At 40.3% G+C, this 22,491-nt stretch overlaps 1 protein-coding gene across 1 annotated transcript in view; it reads left to right on the top strand.

The window, feature by feature from the left end:
• CNKSR3 (CNKSR family member 3) overlaps positions 1-22,491 on the top strand; it is an 81,655-nt gene that overhangs the window by 25,541 nt on the left and 33,623 nt on the right. The window contains exons 2-3 of the mRNA XM_039358258.1: positions 6,095-6,258; positions 17,247-17,449. Coding sequence (XP_039214192.1) covers positions 6,095-6,258; positions 17,247-17,449 — 367 coding nt within the window. The remainder of the gene's footprint in view (positions 1-6,094; positions 6,259-17,246; positions 17,450-22,491) is intronic.

Raw genomic sequence — 22,491 nt, 5'->3', positions numbered from 1 at the left:
TTATAACAGTGCTGAAAAAATAACTTCGTGACCAATGACCACATTTAACACCTTTGCAGGTCTGTAAAACAAAGGGAAGCTGAAGTAAGTTTGTAAGCACTGTCACACTTTGCTTAGTGACTGAGTTACCAGCCCCAGTTGTGGTTGCTAAAGGAGGGCTCTGCCTGTATTACAATTTGTCAAGGAGGCTCTTTTATCTCCCAATTGTTGAGAGTACTACATTATGTGGCTCTGGCTTTTCTTTGGAGGTTGGCGCCAATATGACCATTCACTCAAGCATTTAATTCTAATGTACTGAAATCGTAATGTAATTCTTTGCAACTCCACAGTATATGAGCAGTAATGTTGCATGGTGAGGTTTTCTGCAAGTTGGGTCTGATGTGTTGTACTGTTGAGCCATTGTGGTTTGTAAGTTATGACTTAGTTTTATCCTTTGGTTTACCTGCTAGTTTATACTTGCTTTGACTGATTTTTCTTGAGACTTCAGATTCTTGTTGTATTTGAAATATTTCAGCAAATATCTTTCTTTCGCTACAAAATGCAATTGGTAAAATTAAACCACATTTTCTCCAGAATAATACAGAATGAGGAATTGGAAGTATTCCCCCCCCCCCCAAAAAAAGTTTGGCTGTTCTCTTTTTTCAGGAAATCCTGAAAGAATGCAAACCACCAGTTTGGGATCTTATTCTGACCAGGCAATATTCAGTTTTAAATGGGTGTCATATTTTAGCAATACCCATCCAGATGGTTTTGTGGTGGCACAAATACTGCCCAAACTTGCTTCTCTGGGCAGGTGTTCTTTAGTTCAGTTGATATTGCATCTGATAGTTGCAAGCCACCAGCCTTTGTATATGATTTTGTTGAAACTTGAAATACCAGGTGCTTGCAAAAAAACAGTGAATGTTCTTTTGTTTCCATTTTGTTTGTTCAACTCCAGCTCGTGTGTTGTGCTGAAAGATTACGTGTTGGTCGAATATAGTAGGTTGGTGAACTATTCCTAATCTTGCAGTATTGTACTTCTAAAGCTCATTTTATTAAGTAAACCAGGAGTCAAAATCCCAAACATAACAGGCCTTACTCAGCTTCCATTTCTGTTACTTGTTACTCTGGGATCACATTGCAGGTATGGGGAACCTGTATCCTACGAATGATGCTGGATTACATTTCCCAGCAGCCTTAATATTGACATCAATGATTGTTGTATTATAAATGTCTTATTATAGTAAGGAATAGTAAGAGTTAGGGCAACATCTGGATAGCCTCATGCTGTTCATCCTTATTGGAAAGGAATTGAAAGCAAAATAATGGCTATAACTGAAGTCTTTATAATGTGCTATTGCTATATAGGTAGTCTGTTCGTTTTGTGACCGTTTGAAGTTACAATGGCACTCAAAAAAGTGACTTATGACCACTTTTCACACTTATGACCATTGCAGTGTCCCCATGATCATGGGATTTACATTTGGATGTAAATTAAGTTGTTATTAACTTAACAACTGCAGTGGTTTACTGAATGAATGTGGCAATGAAAGTCATAAAATGGGGCAAAATTCATTTAACAAATTTCTCATAAATTTTGGGCTCAATTGCAGTTGTAAGTTGAGCACTACCTGTAATTTCTCTTTTGTTTATTAGAGTTGATCTATAGTTAGACCTTTTCGAAGAATATGCCTCAGTCCTGCTTTAAGGCAAGGGATTGGTGTCACAATTTTAAATGACTTCATTGGGTTTCCAACTAAATATATGTACATGAGGCTTATCGCTTCTTAGTCAAAAGTAAGACTAATGCCCATTTCAGCTGCAAAGTATTTATATGTACTAATAACTATAATATTAGTAACAACAACCACTTTACCTCTCTGTAAATTGTTGAAATAGCACACACCTTATTTTTTTTTTTTTTTTGTCTGCTTTGGAATGATCAAATGGGAAGTTTTTTCTCAGTCATTTGACAATATAATTTGCATGACCTAATTAACCTGGTATTGTTGAATGATAATTTCCCTTCAGTGAAGGGAGTTGCACATGGAGACTACTAGAATTTATGAAACATCAGCCTTCTCTCTTTTAAAGTTAGACTGCTGCTACCAGTCTCTTCCAGTTTTGTTGGTGAGAAAGCTCAGATGACGTTTTCAGCTGTTACTCATTGAGGTAACTAGCACACTGGATCAGCAGTAGTTTCATGTCCTGTTCCTTTAAATCTATTATGTTAGTTCAGTCATAGAAATTACTCAGAAGTTAAAATTCTATTTTGGTTACTTTGTGCTTTCAACTGTGTCCTTCAGACATAACAAGCTATGCTTTGAAAACCTGTAGTCTTTGGCTTAGCATGATTCAAGGACTCAGCCAATCAAATAAATCATGGTTAGCAAAGCTTCCTGACTTAGCACAGTGTTTAAACCCTGTTGTTTTGTCAGTCCTCTGTATGCATTGATCCAATAATGTTGGCCATCACAACAATGACATATAAGTGATGAGCAAAACAGTGTGATTCAGTATATGTTGGCATGGTCTTGAATGCATGCACATTGATTCTGCAAGAAGGAGTAAGCTAAAGGATTTGCTATAAATATTAACAATACAACCTTTTAAATTTCTCCTGTTTGAAGAACAGATATCTGCTATGGCCCAGGAGGCCTTCATGCAACTCCATTTGCAGTTATTGTGCCTTCTCCTAAATCAGGGAGGCCTTCAGATAGCCACTTGTGTATGAGTCACTTTGCAGCTTGAGATAGTGATCTAGAAACATAAAATATATATACATATATAATTTCATGTATCTAGACCACCCAAGTCCTCCAAGCTGCAAAGTGACTAGTACACAAGTGGTTATCTGAATATATTGCAATGTACTTGGCCTGCTTTTAAAAATCACCCAGAAGCTTCAACTGGTGTAGAATGCAGTGGAAGCAATTGTGTTCTCTAATGTTGTTAATTCAGCTACAGTGCAAAGGTGGAATCTTGTGTAGGGCTGGGAAAGTGTTTTTTGGGGGCAGGTGTAGAAGTGAGGAATGTAGTTTTCTTTGGAACATCCAAGAAGTGATTATTTACATATCCAAAACATTAGCATTTTGTTGTACTGTATCTTTGATCAAGTGCTGAGAGAGAAAGGTGGTTTTTGTAGTTCTTTTGTAAAGTTTTACAATCCATTGCATTTTAATAAAAACAGCTAGGATGGTACTTCTCCTTCATTTAGTACTTGGATGAGATGTGATTTCTTTCATACTCACCTGTTTGAGGATGATGTGCCTGAATTTATATTCAGTGCTTATATTGTTCTGAAAAATGGTGTTCTGGATTTTTGTGCTGCCCACATATATTGTATAACTTGCCTAAGAATTAAAGTTAGATACTTGGTTTTTGCTGAACTAAGTTGTCGAGAGATTCTTTGTTAGGTGCCCTGGTTTGATTTTCTGATTGTTGCCCTGGAAAAGAATTTATTCAGACAAAGAAGCTTTTAGCACATTGAACTAATGGATTAATAACAGTTGCATTGTTTTCTTTGGCATGCCAGAGTTTCATTTTATCCCATTTCTTTGTTATCTGTAGAGTGCTAAATGAAATAAGGCACAAACTCCTGCACTTTTAAAGGCTGATAACTTAAACCCAAAGTTTTATGTAACTATTCAGGGTTCACACAATTTGACCGTGTGCTCTCCAGGCCAGAAGTACTGTAATAAATTGGGTGGCAATGGCTGCCAAAACTGTGTTCAACTTGTGTTCAACATAGAGAATTTTAGATAAGATTTGTGTCCCAAGGTGCTTTTTCAGGAAGCAACAGGCCTTTCTTGTTTTTCTTTGAAGATATTTCTCTTCTCATTCAAGAAGCTTCTTCAGCTCTGACTAGATCAGTGGTTCTCAACCTTTTTAATGCCGCGACCCCCAACTGGTCGTAAGTCGAGGACTACTCAACTGGTGCAGCACCGTTTGCAGACTGGGACTTTTGGCGGGCTCAGCAGGGCAGAGACAGCCTGGACAATTCCTATTGGCTTTTGAAAGCCAATAGAATTAGACTCTATTCAAGAGAGTCTATTCTATTGGCTTTCAAAAGCCAATAGAATAAAAGGGAGTAGCACAGCTAAGGAAAAGGGGGAAAAATGGCGGACTGCGTTGTTTGGTGACCCCCGTGAAATGGTCGTTCGACCCCAAATGGGGTCCCGACCCACACGTTGAGAACCACTGGATTAGATGGTAGGAATGGAAGGACTGAATGAAAAAACAATAAAGGCCAGTTGCTTCCTGAAAAAGCACCTTTGGAACAACCATGACCTGGATGATTAAGAATCTATATAAGATGTGTGTGTGTGTGTGTAGAATCAATTTATATTTGCTAAACAAAAAAACAGTGACTGCCTCAATTATTGGAATGGCCAATTGGATGGATGGATGAAGAACTTTACTCCATGGGTAAAAGACATGTCAGGGTTTCAGAGGTGCCTGAATACCTTTTTTGGTTGTTTCCAGGGCTTTCCCAACCCTAGTTATAAAAATTAATCATACAGTACTATGGCAGAAAGCCCATGAAAGCTGTAGTATAAACGCTTTAAAAATCCTTTTAAAAACCTCCTTTATGAATTCAGTGGGGGAATAAAAAAATAATGGATTTTACTCTGGTACAAAGGCCAAATACTTTCCATATTGCTTTCCTGTTTTGTATCCTATTGTCTTCAGTGCTGCCCCCCCCCCCATCCACAAGTACAATCTCCAGGCACCAAAAAATTGTGCATTTCTACGTTCTATTTTTTGCAGTTCTGTGGAACATGTAAAAATACCCTGTGCAATCCACAATGTTTCACAGGCACCTGAAGTGAGGGAGCCACAGAACTATTCAGAAGCCATCCAGTTTAGGTCTCTAACTGAAATCTTCCTGCTTTACTAACATAGTTAATTTGGGGAAGGGAATCCCAGGAATCAGCTCTTTCTTAAATCCCATCACGGCATAAAGTTCACTTCCCTCTAGTTTCATTATGAGTGAGAATGTTGTGGTCACACATGGCCACTTGGATGACAAGCAAATCTGGATGTCCTTTTCTTATCTTGGTATTGTTGGTGAGTATTAACAATTCAGTAAGTGGTGATGAAGGTTGTTGCTTGCCAACTTTGGAAATTAAGTGTTGCTCTGTCCCTATCATAACTTCCCAACCTATCACATCATTAAAGTTAATAGCAGACAGAGGAGTCATCGTGGCATGATCTGGGAACTGGATTGTAATTCAGGTAGTCCTCCACTTATGACCACAGTTGAGCCCCAAGTTTCCATTGCTAAGCAAGACAGCTGTTAAGAGAGCTTTGCCCCATTTTATGACTTTTCTTCCCACATGTTTTAAACGAATCACGGCAGGTGTTAAGTTAGTAACATAGGTGTTAAGTGAACCTAGCTTCCCGGTTGGCTTTGCTTGTTAGAAGGTTGCAAAAGGGGATCAGATGACTTCAGGACACTGCAGCCATCATAATAAATACATGCCACTTGCCAAGCATTCAAATTTTGATCATGTGACCATGAGGATGCTGCAATGGTTGCGTGAAAAAAAAATCTCCTTTCAGTGCCATTGTAATTTTGAACGGTCACTAAACAAGTGGTTCTGAGTGGTTGTAAGGACAACCTGTATATGAAATTAATGGAGGGAGAAGTGATATAAAATGGAGACAAAGGAAAGGTGATATAAAATGGAGACAAAGGAAAGGTGCAGAGCTGTAGATTTCAATTCCCAGAATTCCTCAGCCAGGCACGCTGACTGAGGAATTCTAGGAGTTGAAGTCCACAAGTCATAAAAGGGCCAAGTTTGAAGACCCCTGACTTAGAGGCATTGAGAATTATCTAACAGGGTTATCTCGAGTAAGTATTTTTTTAAAAAAAAAAAACGCACACACATTTGTATTCTTCATGCTTCCCTGCTTTTATGGGTTTTTTTGTGCCTCTTCTGCTTTTATTTTTAAAGTTTTTTAATTAGGCATAATTGGTGCATGGAATGTTTTATTTAGGCAATATTAACCAGGGTTAAAAGTTGTGGGGATATTTATGTGCATGGTTTTAAATTAAAAATAAATAAAGAAATATGATTACATTGGCTCTGTTTTTTTTTTTTTTATGTAGGTCTGGATGATTGTCTTCAGCAGTATGTCCCAAAGTTTGAACGAGAGAAGATAAATGGTGCTCAGCTATTGCAGATTTCCCATCAGGATCTTGAAGAACTTGGGGTCACCCGGATTGGACACCAAGAGCTTGTTTTAGAGGCTGTGGATCTCCTCTGTGCACTGGTCAGTTGATCAAATCAATGTTGAGATGTGTTGTAGACCTTGTTATCCTTTCTCATTTTTCTCATCTTGAATAATATTTATCAAAAGAGAGATACTGATTGCATTGAGAAAGGTTGGGCAACTTTGCCAAAGCTTTTCTCAAGGCAGTCAGTATCTCCCTTTTACACATAGACCGGTATTGTGGTTGCAAGTGGATTAACTGGATGGAGAAGTTGTTTTGCATGCATTATCCAGTCATACTGATTTTAATTCATCTATATTGCCTCCTGAATGCTTCCCATTCAAATCAAAGAAGATGACCATGGAAAATCCTGAGTTTTCTATGGCAGGGGTCTCCAACCTGTGGGCCGGTACTTGTTGGCCACCAGACTGCAGGAATGGCTGGTGAATGCGTGCATGTGTGCATGACACCCGCCCACTCGTGCTAGCGGCCACATTTGCATGCATGCGTGGTGGCACTAGCGCCACCACCAGTGTCACGCGGGCACTAATAGCCCAGTTGTGCACGCGTGCGGGTGTTAGCGCCCTGTATCCATGTGGGCACTAGCACCGCCCCGGATGCTCGTGGCCCACTTGCGCATGTGTGGGAGTGGTAGCGCTGCTGTCATGCGTGTGCCCATTTGCGAATGCTCGTGCATGCACACATTTTCCTGCTCCTCCCTTTCCTTCTGGGCCGCCAACCCGGAAAGGTTGCAGAGCTGTGTTCTATGGGGTGCATAGCAAGGGTAGCTAACACATGGGTCTCTAAATATTACCTCTCCAGTATTTTTCAGCTGGCCTAACAATGAGAGATGATTGGAAATGTGATTTGGGCATAACTTGTTATATACCTTGCTCATCTATTATAAAGCGTCTATCTTGTTGAAGGCATGTGGGAGGATGCATTCCATGTTCTAAGTTCTGCAAAAGTGAGAGGGCCCAGAGGGTTTTTCGGGGAGGCATTCATTTGGGGAAATCTGTGTTTTGAGGATTGGGAAGGATGATTTTCTTTTTCTGGTCAGGTTTTGGAGCTTTTCAACTTATATGACAGAGCAAGTTCATTGAAAAGGAAATATTTCACGGATGACTTTCTCCCCCCTTTCCCCTCATGTAAAAATATACATGGTTGTCTCTAAATATTTAAATACTTTCCTTCACTCTCACCCTTTTCATTGATGGCTGTTGCTTTTGTGTAGTTTATTTCACGGTAGGAATACATTTGGATGAAGTGCTTGTTCAATCCTGTGAGCGGGTGCCAAAAGCATATAGTGTTTCATCAGTGAGAATGGTGGGAAAGAATTTTTCGTCACACTTTTGCCCTTAACTGCCTGCATTCCATTCATTATGTAACACTTCTTGCATGTAAGTGTATTCTTCTTAAAATGGGCAGAGTTTTGGGTTCCCTGTGCAAATTGCATTCAGGGGGCTACGACAGTAATCCTTTGCACTTGATAGATTGGAAGGAAAAAAAGAGATAGCTTTTTGTTCTGTAACAGATGCATTAGGCTTGCAACTGTTGACTTAAATCAGTCCCATTCCTTGCAGTTATACAGTTGCAAACAATTTTTTTAAAGGATGCTAAGAAACATATTTAACCTGGCAATTCTCAATCAATACTACTCTCTATGTTGAAGTAAGGTAGTTTAGTGTCACACGATAAACGTATGCCTGTCATACCGATACTACTGAAATTATTGAATACAATCTTACTTTGAGTGATGTCTAAGGACATTCTTCTGTTGTTTGTTAAACAGGGATATCAAGTGAAAAGAGATTAACATTTGTCGAAGTAATATTCCTTCTTCAGTTTGAACCTTGCCACTTAATTTCTTGCTTAATACATTAGGTAGAATATTATAATATACAAAATAGCCCCATTTTACACACACACACAATTATTTATTTATAAATATAAATATGAACAATAATTTATTTATACAAATAAAATGGGGCCATTTTATATGCTCTAATATGAAGCCAGATGCTATACCTCATGAATTCTGATATACATATACATATAACTGATATACATTCTCAGCCATAGTATCTTCAAGATGTGTGGGCTTCAACACCTAGAATTCCCCCAGCCAGTTTGAAATCCATGCATCTTAAAGTTGCAGAAATTGAGAAACAGGGTGCTAAATCTGTGATTACTGTTTGGTCCAACCACTCTGTGATTCATATTCCTTGGGTCAGCAAGAAAGACCAGCTCCTAAAATGTCTAGACAGTTCGAAATGTTCTTATCTCCTGCTCAGAAGACACCGGGGTTGCTGCCACGCAATTCATTGGAGAAGTGTTTTGTGAGTGGTAGATCAGTTCTGGAAGAAGTATTGTCAAGTGGTCTTCATGAACAAGGTATCCTGTTCATCTGTTTTGAAGGTGGTTCAATAATTGATGTCATTTAGGTTAAATCTGCCTAATACGCATGGAGAAATTCTGCATTTTTTCCCATCAATGCTCATTCTAGCTGGAGAAATAGAATTTCAGAAAAATAAACAGCGTTCTTGGATTTAGTTAGTTATGAGATAGTCAAGAGCTTATGTCGATGTCCTGCCATTTGTTGTACAGTCACTTCTCCAGCAGAATGTGGCTTACTTGCCTCCCTAGCTTGGAAGATACTAAGATGTAGTTCTTCCCATTGGATTTTTCAGTGACGGGATTGCTATCCTCATTAAAGAGGCATCTTCTTCCCTTGGAGAAATTCAAAGAAATCATCTATTTAGTTTCTTTGCCCCCAAATTGTGTAGGCCGCTCATTCCCAGCTTCAACTCATGTTAATGCTATTCCATCTGCTGGACAATTAAAAAAGTGGGTATATATTAACATAGATAGCTTGGTGCAGTCCTTAAAGCACTAGACTACAAACCAGGAGATTATAATTTCTGCTCTTGCCTTAGACACAAAGCTAGCTGGGTGATCTTAGTCCAATCATTTTTTCTTAGCCCAAGAAAGAAGGCAGTGACAAAACACTTTTAAAATCTTGCCAAGAAGACTTCAGGGACTGTCTAGGCCAGGGCTATCAAATGGCAGCCCACTGGCTGGATGCGTCATGAGCAGCCCATGCCCACCTCAGCTCCACAAAGACAAAAAACATCGTGATATGTCACAATACATCACGTGACATGATCGAGTTTGTCACCCGTGGTCTAGGCAGTTGATAAAGAATCAGCTTGAAGGTAATTGATGTCTGGGTGGGTAGGTAGGTAGTTAGATAGACAGAGGTCAGGGCCACATAACTCTCCCTACCTTCTAAGAACCTCTGTGAGAAATATAAGAGGATTGGAGTGTTAGCTGGTTAATCCCGACTTAGCCACAAATGGCCTTAAGGGAAAATTAGTTTCATTCCCCTGGGAGGAGTGAGTGGAAATAATAGCAGTACACTGATGGCTGGTTGACTGTTGTAACACTGGCTACAAGACAGACCACTCAATTATGCCTGCAGCTTTGAAATGCTGTGTAAGTGCTAAATAATAATAATACTGCATTGTGTGCAGGTTGTTTTTCCTGTTATCCTTTAAAACATTGAATACTAAAAGGCAATGTTCACTTTTCACTGTCCTGTCTGGTAAGATGCATCGGATACATGCATTACAGCCCTCTGCATTATTCCTGGGTAATTTCTAATAAGTTTTATGGAAACCTTTGTCAAAGGCAACTTGATCCATACTTACTTGGATTAATGATTAACAAGACAGGAATGTTTGACCTTCATGTGTTCCCAGTGATGTGTGTGTTTTTCTCTGTGTGATGAAAAGGTGCATTGAGCTTCTAAGATATGCTATGCAACTGCCTACATAAATAAGGGGGGGGGATATTTCTAGAAATTGCATATTTTGCACACAGTGGATTGAGGACATGCATATAAACTCCATCTTGAAACTCTGCCGATTTTTCACCATGAAAAGCATGAAGATCAACATGAGCATGAAATCTTCCACAGAGCCCAGAGATATTCCAAGTGCTTGTTTTGCACATTATTCCTGTGTGAAGGCTGCACAACTTTTTTCTTTCCTCTCTCAACCACTATTTATATATTCATATTAATATAATAAATAGAACTGATTCAAAACAGTTCAAGATAGTACTGCATACAAAACCAAACTAAAAAATAAAACCATAAAGGAATGAGATCCAAAAGAATTATAGCCCAGTTCCATAGTTCACACCAAGAGTCCAATCTTAACTGCATTATGAAATACAAGTAAAGCTGGTTTAGGGAGTAAGGCATAGAGCAGGGGTGTCAAACTGCTGGCCTGCGGTCCAGTTGCATCATGCAGAGGCTATTGCAGCTCCAGCAATGGAAAAAAAGTTGCGATATGTCACAACACGTCATGTGACGTGGCGAGTTTGACACCCATGGTATAAAGCAGACATGTCAAACTTGCGACGTCATGTGATGTTGCGCAACGTATCGGGACGGTTTTGCCATTGCTGACAATGGGCGTGGCTTCCGGATGACACAATTTGACACAGTTTGACACCCCTGGTATAGAGAATTCCATGTTTTTTAACTCACATGAGTTGGAGACATGGAGTGCCCTTCTCAGGACACAATACATAGGGTAAGCTGATTCTTGAGCAGAGATTCTTGTCAAGATGACTCTGCTAAAACATGGGTGCCAATCCCTTTTAATGCTTTAAAAGTTAAAATCAGTCCCTTGAATTGACTCAGAAGCCTGTTTGTAATCAATGACTTCAGTATGGGTGAATCTGCTAATCAAGCCACTGTGTTTTGAATCAATTGTAGCTTCTGGGCCATCTTCAAAAGTAGCTGCATGTAGAGATTGTTGCAATAATCTAACCTTGAGGTAATGAGAACATGAATCACTTCCTAGGGGGTCCTCATCCAGAAAAAGCCCACACAGTTGTTTAAGCAGTAACTGCAGGTACAGGAGGGCCCCCAAAGCAAGGATCTTCAAGGTTCGGGCAGCCTCATCTAGAACTGATCTATCTCCTTGCAGAGTGAAGATCTCCATATAATCCCAGGTTTGTCTGTAATTGAACACCGGTATACTGATGATACTTCACTCCTGAAATTTCATATAGATATTGAATAACAAGAGTGAGATAACTGAATCCTGGCTCAATGGCCCAGTGGTGGTGCAGTGGTTAGAATGCAGTATTGCAGGCTGATTCTGCCTGAAGTTCAATCCTGACAGGCTCAAGGTTGACTTAGCTTTCCATCTTTCCGAGGTCAGTAAAATGAGGACCCAGATAGTTGGGGACAATATGCTGACTCTGTAAACTGCTTAAGGAGAGCTGTAAAGCACAGTGAACCAGAATATAAGTCTAAGTGCTATTGCTATTCTGTAGGCCCAGTAAAGATGAAGAAATAAATTTGCTTCACTGCTCTTATTGTCATGATTCCATTCATTCACTGTTCTCTGCAAATGTCACTCTAGGTCAGGCATGTCAAACTCGCGATGTCACGTGATATGCAACATATCGGAACTTTTTTGCCATTGCCGGCAATGGAGTGGGCGCGGCTCCGGGTATGATGAAACCAGCCCGCAGGCCGACAGTTTCACACCCCTGCTCTAGGTGAACTATTTCACTTTCGGATGGTCCTGAGATAGCTAGGGAGTGTTCTCTGAGAAAAATAATGTAGGACAGTGGTGGCGAACCTATGGCACGGGTGCCAGAAGTGGCACTCAGAACCCTCTCTGTGGACACGCGCACCGTCGCCCCAGTCCTAGGCCTTCAGCTGAGTTTTATAAAACCTTTTCGCTTTAGGCCTCTACCGCCGTGTGCAAAAAAAAAAAAAAGGGTTCAATCAATGAGTCAATTTCAACTTCTCGCGGGAAAAAAAAGATCTTGCAAAGTTGGAATTGATTGATTGAACTTTTTAGTCCCACCCAGTCTGCCGTTACCACTGCAGCCACGCCCACCCAATGGGCCACGCCCACCCAATGGGCCATACCCACCCGACAATGCATAAGTGGGTTTTGGGTTGCAGTTTGGGCACTCGTTCTCTAAAAGGTTCGCCATCACTGATGTAGGAGATGCTGTTAGGGACAACGATGCCTAGTCATCTTTTAATTCCAAAGAACCAGGTGCACAATGATACAGCAGATCTGATCATTGGAAAAAGCTTCAAGTGTCTTCTGGCAATAATTTAGACCATTTTATGCCTAAATTACTCCATCTTAATTCATCAGCATTGGTGTGGAGGTCAAGCAAGCAAGGCAATGATTGACATGTGAACCAAAAAGTGATCCAACAGAGGGCTGATGAACTACCATCAGAGAATTTGGTTAGGTAAAGGATTGGAGGATGTGGTCAATCCAGTTTGGGGTGTTTTCATTTCTTAATCCATAACAGCCTGAACACACTTGGATGATATGGAAAAAGCTAAGCAGTATAATTTGCTTATTATTTGGATGTGAGACCACCCACAAGACCCAAATCTGTAGACTGTCCTGGGAAGTTGTAAACAACTTTCTAGAAGATGGTAATAGCACACTACTTCCAAATTGATACGAAGCAAACTACATGGACATATTATTTGTAAGGTAACAAGGAATTGACTTGACTCGAGGGAATCTTTATCTTTTATTGCTTTTTAATTGTACCCTGAAGAAAGAAAGCCTAGTCTCAGAAAGCATGGCTAGTAATAAAGAGAAATGAAAATGATGGAAAATTATATACACAAGCAAATGTGAGCTTCAGATCTAAACCTCTCTATGTGAGTAGCTGTGTTTGTTTTTTACTTATTACTTAGACTTAAGCAAATGCATTTGCCAATACATGTGCGCATAATGAACAAACCAGGATCAAATTAAGTTCAAATTTGGTAGTAAAGATATCCTGCCAAAGGGGAAAGAGGCAACTTCTGTTTGGCCATATATAGCCATGGTGACGCAGAGGTTAGAACGCAGTATTGCAGGCTAACTCTAACAAGGTTGACTCAGCCTTCCATCCTTCCAAGGTCGGTAAAATGAGGATCCAGATTGTTGGGGGCAGTAGGCTGACTCTGTAAATTGCTTAGAGAGGGCTGTAAAACACTGTGAAGCAGTATATAAATCTAAGTGCTATTGCTATATAGTTAGCCGCTAGTGCCTAACTGTTCCTTGGTGCAATTATTATTGGTTGGAGTGGGTTCTTGTAGATCAGTGGTTCTCAACCTTTTTAATGCTGCAACCCCCAACCGGTCGTAAGTTGAGGACTAAACCGGTCATAAGTCAAGGACTTAACCGGTCGTAAGTCGAGGACTACCCAACCGGTCGTAATTCGAGGACTTTCCCTGCCCGGGAGAGCCGCGCATGCGTGGTGCCGCCTCCTGCGCCGGCCGGGGCGTAGCTGGCAAGCGGCAGAGACGGAGCAGGCCGACCACCGGCTGGGCCACCAGCTGGCCCAGCCCAAGGGAGGTAAGGTACCTGCCAGAAAAGGGGAAAAAAATGGCGGACAGCCTTGCTTGGCGACCCCGTGAAATGGTCAATCGACCCCAAATGGGGTCGCGACCCATAGGTTGAGAACTGCTGTTGTAGATTAACCTACTGCTTCAGTTCACACGCCCCAAATGTTTTTAGAACTGGTTTAAGATGGTTTTTCTAGCGTTTATGCTTTGCACTTAACTATGCAGACATGCATACTTTGGTAGAAAAAAAATGTAAGTATTACTTTCTCCCTTTAACATATCCCTGTACTTTCTTTCAATTTTCATGGAGGCGACTCTTGTAGTTTGAGACAAAATAATTTGGGTGACAGAACTGATCCTGATTTTGAACTAATAACCATTATTTTAATCCTTCTAAGAGGATTAAATTCACCTCCAGGGATGACTTTAGACACATGTGAGTGTCTGAAGCAGCGTGTATTGATCAATCAATCAAATATCATACATGAAATGCGATTTAATTATGGTCACATAGATGAACAAAAATTGATTGAAAGAATTTTGTGAAATTATTTAAATCGGTTTCTCTAATTTAAAATAAAATGCTGACACAGGTATAAATTATTTAGTTTCCCTTTTAAACTGAATGCCAGAGCAGGTACTAAATTTAATTGTATTTTTATGTTATTTTTTTAAAAAGCAAGACTATAGTGTAGTGCCTCTTGTCTTTTTTGGGGTGAGAGGGAGGGAACATGTAATTAATCTATGTCTATAAATCTGAGAGCATTCTATGCTCTTATCAGTTATATCATTCTATATCTTATCAGTTAATTGGCATTCCTGCTTCTGAAAAGTTTTAGCACTGAATTAGCTTTGCTTGCTTGTGTTTAGCTAACTTTCTTTGTGAGCATCTTTTCATGTGAGCATAGAAATATTCAGATGTAAGAATATGCACGAAGACATGCCGTAATAGAAACACAACATTTAATTGCAACAAATTTAATTTGTAAAAAAACTTAATGTGGCAATATTTGGAATAGCATATATTGACAATCAAAAGTATGATTTTAATTGAGTTATTAAAACTAATATTTCCTCCCACCCTCTTGGTAATTTTCAACTGCTGACTTGGTAGGATAATCCTATTCATAATTGCTTAGAAGTGAATCCTATTAAATTCAGTGGAGATTCCTTACAAGGAAGTAGATGTTAGATTAACAGCTTTAAAATATCAAATCAATTCATGTAGAAGGTCTGAAAATGCATGATTTAAGTTTCATTTCCAGCTCATGAGATGGTTTTGAGTGTAGGCTGTGCAGTTCTTTGGTTTCAAAGGCTAAATGGTATTTCACAGTGCCTAAGGCAGGGGTCCTCAAACTTGGCCACTTTAAGACTTGTGGACTTCAACTCCCAAAATTCTCCAGCCAGCCATGCTAGCTGGGGAATTCTGGGAGTTGAAGTCCACAAGTCTTAAAGTGGCCAAGTTTGAGGACCCCTGGTCTAAGGAGTGGCCACATGGTATCTTAACAGATCTGCATCTTTCCTGTAAATCATACATCTGTGCCTCCCTTCCCCACAGCTATAGTGACATTGTTGGAAAAGACATTGTTGCAACTTAAAGAGTTGCACTCAGATAGTATAGGGAGTCCTCGACTTACGGCACAATTGAGTCCAAAATTTATGTTGCTAAGTGAAAAATTTGTTAAGTGGGTTTTGCCACATTTTATGACTTCTCCTGCCACAATTGTTAAGCGAATCACTGCAGTCGTTAAACTGGGTAATGCGATTGTTAAGTGAATCTGGCTTCCCCATTGACTTTGCCTGTGAGAAGGCAGGACAAGAAGCAGCGGATGGAAACTAATCAAGGAGAGAGACAACCTAGAACTAAGGAGAAACTTCCTGACAGTTAGAACAATTAACCAGTGGAACAACCAGCCTCCAGAAATGGTGAATGCTCCAACACTGGAGATTTTTAAGAACAGACTGGACAGCCATTTGTCCAAAATGGTATAGGGTTTCCTGCCTGAGCAAGGGTTTGGACTAGATGACCTCCAAGGGCCCTTCCAACTTTTTTATATTATTATTATTATTATTGTTGTTGTTGTTGTTGTTATTATTATTATTATTATTATTATTATTATTATTATTATTATTATTATGGATCATCACACAGTCAGCCAGATTTGGCATTTTGTCTACCTATCGAGTCCTTACCTAGGACCTGGGATAGGCAGATGTGGATCTTTGATGGTATTACAGGTATCGTCGCAGGATGGAAGCAGTTCCTAGTAAGGCCGCCTTTTGTAATTGACTAATAGCGAATTTGTCAATGCCAATGGTGTTCAAGTGGGGCTCCAGTTGTTTCACTGCCACCATCATAAATATGAGTCAGTTGTCAAGCATCCGAATGTAAATCATGTGACCAAGAGGATGCTGCAACAGTCATAAATGTGAAAAATGATCATAAGTTGGGATCGGAAAGTATGGGTACAAAACTGGAAAAACTGGGAAAAAACAGGGTTCCCCCCCATTTTTTTTCCAAAAGGCTTTGGGGGAAAAAGGGGAAAAAACTCCTCCCCCCCTTCTCCAGTTTTTTTCCAGGCCTTCCCATGTCTAATAAGTCACTTTTTAAAATGCTGTTGTAATTTTGAACAGTCACTAAATGAACTATTGTAAGTTGAGGACTACCTGTACTTACTGCCCATTAGCACTCCAAAGAAATGTTTCCCCTTTGAATCTGGGGAAGGCAGCACAGCTTTAATTTTTATCAGTTTTAGGATAGTTTGTGTGCCGTCTCAGAATTCTTAGTCCTCTGGCTGAGAAGAGAAGGGATTCTCTTGCATTGGAAGGTTCGCTGAAGACAACTGAGTTTGGTTCCTCTAGGGCAGGGGTCCCCAACCCCCGGTTCGTGGACCAGTACTGGGCCGCGGCATGCTAGCAACCGGGCCGCACAAACTAGCAAAGCCCCATCTGCGAGGTGTAGGTAGCACACAAAACCATGCACCCTCCGGTCTGCAGAAAAACGCCTCTCCATGGAACCGGTCCCTGGTGCCCAAAAGGTTGGGGGCCTCTGGTCTAGAGGAGGAAAGAATTACTAAAGTATTGACTGGCTAACCATGGACCTTTCCTTTAACTTCTGCCTGACCAAATAAAAATATAGGTGGTCCTCAACTTAACAACCACAACTGAGCCCAAAATTTCTGTTGCTAAGCGAGACAGTTGTTGAAGTGAATTTTGCCCCATTTTATAACCTTTCTTTCTTGCCACAGTTGTTAAGTGAATCATTGCAGTTGTTAGTCATTGCGGTTAATGATTGCAGTTGTTTATCGTTGCGGTTGTTAAGTGAATGTGGCTTCTCCGTTCCCTTTGCTTGTCAGAAGGTCATAGCTGATCACATGACTCTGGGACACAGCAACAGTCATAGTTATGAGTCAGTTGCCAAGTGTCCTGAATTTTGATCATGTGACCATGGGGATGCTGCAATGGGTTGTTAAGTGTGAAAAACATAAGTCACTTTTTCAGTGCTGTTGTAAATTGAGGACTGCCTGTCTGCAGGTTTATGGAGCGTTGTATGTGCCGCCTGATAATCTAACTTTGCTTCCACGTTGGGTGCTCAGTGAACATTTTGAGAGACCAGGACACTCATTTTAAAAATTATTCTCTTCTCTGTAGAATTATGGCCTTGAAACAGACAACATGAAGAACTTGATTCTTAAGTTACGAGCTGCATCCAACAATCTGCAAAACTACATTGGCACCCGGAGAAAGAGTTCAAACTACGATGGGAATAGCTCACGCAAACCTCCTAATGAATTCCTTACCTCCGTGGTAGAACTCATTGGTGCTGCTAAGGCTCTGCTGACATGGCTGGACAGGTAAGAATCTGTATGCTGTTAAACTCTGGAAACAAGGAGGTAATTCATGTGATCTATTCTTGGCTTAGTAGTAAGATATTATTTATTTATTTATTTATTTATTTATGAGACTTATATACCGCTTTAAGTGCAAGCACTCTCTAAGCGGTGTACACCAGTAAGCAATGTATATATATATATTTACATTGCCCCCAACAATCTGGGTCCTCATTTTACCTACCCCGGAAGGATGGAAGGCTGAGTCAACCTTGAGCCGGTGAGATTTGAACCGCTGACCTGCTGAACACAGTCAGCTAAAGTGGCCTGCAGTACTGCACTCTAACTGCTGCGCCACCTCGGCTCTTTTCCCCCTCTTCGCCCATCTTTTTGCCAAGGCAGATATTTGAGTGAGCCAACAGAAATATATATTTTTGTTTTTTTGTTTATCTCCCTTGGATTCCCTTTTCTAACACAGGTCACCTATAAGCGACCAAATTCCTTATTATGGTAACTAGGCTGATTTACATTTTGCAATTTATTCTTAAACAGAAATATTCAGAAGGCAGTGTGATTGCGTGCAGTAGTGATTGTTCCCAGGTGAGAAGATGCCAAATTGCAGCCTGGATTGCCTGTTTCCTCACCAGGGCGTGAAAGGAACCAAGTCAGAGGCCTAAAGAGAAATATATTGGGAGAAATGCCTTTACTTTCTAGTTAATATTGGATTACAGCGTAGTGACAACTGCAGTGGAAGATGACAGTGAGAAGATCCTGCCCTTGTCTGGAGGTAGCACAGAACCTCTTGCATCCTTCCAGCTTGTGAGACAGGAAATGTAGAGGAGAGACATTGTGAGAGAGACTTCAGAATGTCCTTCAGTTGGACTTTGTTCTCAGACTTGGGTCATATTTGTTGTTCCTTCCTTTCTACCTCTCTGTCTACTTACGTACCTACCTACGTATCTAGAAGGCTGAAATGTTCTTCTGCAAGCAGAGACGTATGCTTGCATTTTTGTGATTGTAAACTATATTCAAAGATTAGACTAAGTTTCCCACTGTAAGACATAACCAAGGGCAGAAGAATTAACATTCAATAAACTATTGGTGTGCAATATTGGAGGTGAACCAGACAACAGTAGTTCAGATCTGGCATCAGTTACCTTGCTGCACTTTCTGGTAATCCCATAAATCCTCAGCTTGATCACCAGCTTTGCAAGCTTAGGAAAATAGTTCAGTTCAAAAATATCCTTAACTCAAACTTTTCTGGAGTCCAAACCTTATCAGCCCAGGTAAAGTTATGGCTCATTCAAGGAGCTGCAAAAACAGTACAGCAAGGGGCCCGGTGCTAATCCTTAGCCCTTTGATTGTTTCAGATCCAAACTGCACATATCATTTGTCCTTTCAAGAGCCTTCTGAAGCAATTTATTTTGAGAGAAAAACGTCCTGCATCAGATCATTTGGTGAATTTCATAGATGAATGAAAAGTCGATTCTGGGTCTCCCAAGTTGTAATCCATCACTTTAACCAGTGCAGAAGCAGAGGGCCCATTCAGTTTGTCACTCACATAAAACTGCTGTTTGAGTACAAGGGGCATCAGGGAAATATCTTTAGCTTTGCATTTTGAAGTATGTTCTTTTTTCTGTGTATATACACACACACACACACACACATCAGCAGGAAGTGGGAGGAAGTGTATATATTGTATATATACTTGGAGCAAACCTCACGCTCACTAGTACTGATGATGTTACATAGTTGGATAACTACTTATTTATTAAATGTATATGCTGCCCATCTCACCAATAAAGTAACTGGGTGGCTTCCAAAATAGTAAAAATATAAATATAAAAGGAGATAAGATTAAGAAGACTTAAATACAAACTAAAACCAAGGGGACAGGCGGCATTCATCCCTATAAGCAAACAACCAAACTCAGACAACACTAAGGGAAGGGTCCCCAACCTATGATCCGCGACCCACTGCCAGACCATGGGCTACTGGCCACCGGGCCGCGGGACAGGCTGGCCAGGGTGCACATGTGTGTGTGCACACACTCACCCCTACTGGCGCTAGAGATCACAGACCTGTTTGCGCTAGTAGTGGTGATGGCTAGCGCCTGCACACATGCACAAATGGGACTGCTAGCCCTGTGCAGGTGCGTGCGGCCCCATTCATGTGTGCGCGTGCATGCAAATTTCCAACCTGCTCCCTTTCCCTCCGGGCTGCCAGCATGAAAAAGTTGGTGACCTCTGCACCAAGGACTCCATGTTTTTCTTTCTCTGGATTTCAGAGCAGCCATTTCTAGCAGGATGGCTGCTACATCGGAGCAGACTCCCCACTTTAGTTTAGAGTGTTGGGAGCTTCCCAGTACAATTGTTTTCCCTGGATTTATAAGGAGATAGATGCTTCCACAGGATGAAAGGCAGCTCATATACCATCTTTACCTCCCAAGTTGATTTTGTCTCTGCCTTGACCTCTCCTGCAGATACTGAGAGAATCAGATGACTGGCATTCGAAAAGGGCTTTTGTTTTCCAGCCCAATTCTATATTTAGAGTGAGATTAAATACAAATATTGTCTTTAAAAAATAACTTTATATTTTAATGTAGGACCTTGCAATTCAGTGGGCTGCTCATAAATTGTATAAATTGCTATCAAAATTGACTTTTCAAACCAAACGCACACAGTGGATGTTGGCATTCATTAATTTGTATCCCTTGGTTTTGCTGCCAAGAGATAAGTGATGTTTTCGTCTCTAGCCTAGCCAAGTGTTCGTCTTTGTTTACTTTGTCCCACAGATCAATCAGAATCATTTTTTCTTATGTGAAAAGGTTGAGTGAGAGGCAATTGGTGATGCTGTGGCAGTGGGAGCATTTTTAGCTGCTTTTAATGCATAATTTGTGAGAAAATAATGTCTGGGGACAGAGTTAGAAAACACTTCTCTTTGAGGGCTCCTTGCTACTCTTTGAACTTGGTTGTTTTCTTGCAGACGTTTCATTACCCAAATGTAACATCATCAGTGCTGCATATCAGTGATGTTACCTAGTTTGGGCAATGAAATGTCTGCAAGAAAACAACTAAGGTCAGAGAACACCAAGGACCCCTAATTTCAACTCTAGACTGCAAATATTCCCTTTACTTTGGCTTACAGCAGGGGTCTTCAAACTTGGCCCTTTTATAACTTGTGGACTTCAACTCCCAGAATTCCTCAGTCAGCGTGACTGGCTGAGGAATTCTGGGAGTTGAAAGTCCACAAGTCATAAAAGGGCCAAGTTTGAAGACCCTTTTATGACTTGTGGACTTTCAACTCCCAGAATTCCTCAGCCAGTCACGCTGACTGAGGAATTCTGGGAGTTGAAGTCCACAAGTTATAAAAGCGCCAAGTTTGAAGACCCCTGGCTTACAGCAGCATTTCTCACCCTTGTCAATTTGAAGATGTGTGGACTTCAACTAGGGAATTCTGGGAGTTGAAGTCCACAACTCTTATAATCAACAAGGTTGAGAAACACTGGTTTGGATAAAGGAATGAAGTATGCTGGATATATTACTGGCAGATATATTAAGGATTCTTGCAAGATGGAGAGATTACTCACTTTGTAGATTCTCAATTATATTAAGCTCAAGGACTCTTGTTAGTGGAGGAAGGTTCATTGTACCATTAAGCCATCCAGTTGAGCTGATATTATATACCATTTCATGATACCCATGAAATGACCATAACAAGAGCTTATAACCAAGTAAATAGACATGTACTACAAATAGCTACTATTTTCTGCTGGATTTCCCTTTTTTCCCATGTTTCTGTCTGTTTCTTTTTTTCTTCCCTTGATCTATATTGGCTGCCTATTGAAAACATCGCTTCTCCTTTTTTCACTGAGTTGCAATGTATCCAACTTTATGCCACAAGCTTTAATGCAGCCTCTTCAGAATCTTCATTCTATCAAAGGTTGTTGTTGTTCAGTATGTGTCTTTTGCTGACTGGCAACACCTCTTTAGTTTCCCAGTTTCAGCAAATGGCCCCACATTTGAACCTGGAATCAATGAAAGTAAAATGTGCTATACAGACAAAGTTCCCCTTCATTAATAAGATGTTCAACATCAGGAAATTTTGTATGTAAATATGGACCAGAGAATAGAGAGGAATTTGGCTTGTGAAATGTGTCACTCCTTCCAAATACTATTCTGTCACTTGGGTTCATGTCATGATAATCGTTTTGTTTATGGTGGGCTACTTCCAAAGTAAATCTTTTTTGATTCTTGTATTTCAGTCTTAAGAATGGTGGTCTTTGATTTAATGGTGGTCAAGTGTATTGATTTCGTGACGGGCTTTGGAGTACCTATATAAACTTAACTGTAGGCACATAGAGATAGGCCTGAAGTAAGATTTAAATAGGAAGAGGCTGTAATTCATTGGAAGATTGCAGTGGGAGTTTACCTTAGATCAGAAAGCCATAATCAGTCAGAATGGACTGTACCGATTCAAGATGAATGCTGTGAGTAGACTTCTTCAATTTAGGCTCAACATTTGGTGACCTCATGAACATTTCCATATAGATAGTAATATGGAAATAGTTTGTCACTCTCTTCTTCTGGATTTTTTTTTTTTTTTTTTGTAGGGGAGATGGAGGTTGTATTTCAGTTCTTTTCCAGTGTAAACTTTAACCCTGGGATGTCTTTGTAGTCTCTTATCCAGCTGTTAACAAAGTCCAGTGTTGCTTAGCTTTCAACCTCAAACAGATACCATCCATGTCAATCTTATGTTTGTAAAAAAGCTATTCTTTATTCAGCTCCTCTGGTCAAGGATGATGTGGAGATCTTTTCCCAGTGAGAGGTTTCTGCTTCTCAAAACACCCTGTTACAGACTGTGGTTATAACTTGTTCTAACCAGGCTGAGAAAATACTTTTCTTTTCCCTTGAGTGGCATTGATGCTTTCTTGGTATTAGGTGTTAGGTTGGTTACTTTTAACAAATAACTGTTAATCTGAACTGAAGTTTAGTTTAACAAGCTTAGCTTTTAGATAATAATTACATTCCTGGAACAATTGCTTTTACTTTTGTTTTTCTCTATTC

Source organism: Crotalus tigris, unplaced genomic scaffold, assembly GCF_016545835.1.
Source record: "Crotalus tigris isolate CLP2741 ecotype Arizona unplaced genomic scaffold, ASM1654583v1 scf7180000019007.31208882:3723066, whole genome shotgun sequence".
Classification (NCBI taxonomy): domain Eukaryota; kingdom Metazoa; phylum Chordata; class Lepidosauria; order Squamata; family Viperidae; genus Crotalus; species Crotalus tigris.
The sequence above is the reverse complement of the archived record's forward strand: the minus strand, read 5'-3'. Positions and strand labels throughout refer to the sequence as shown.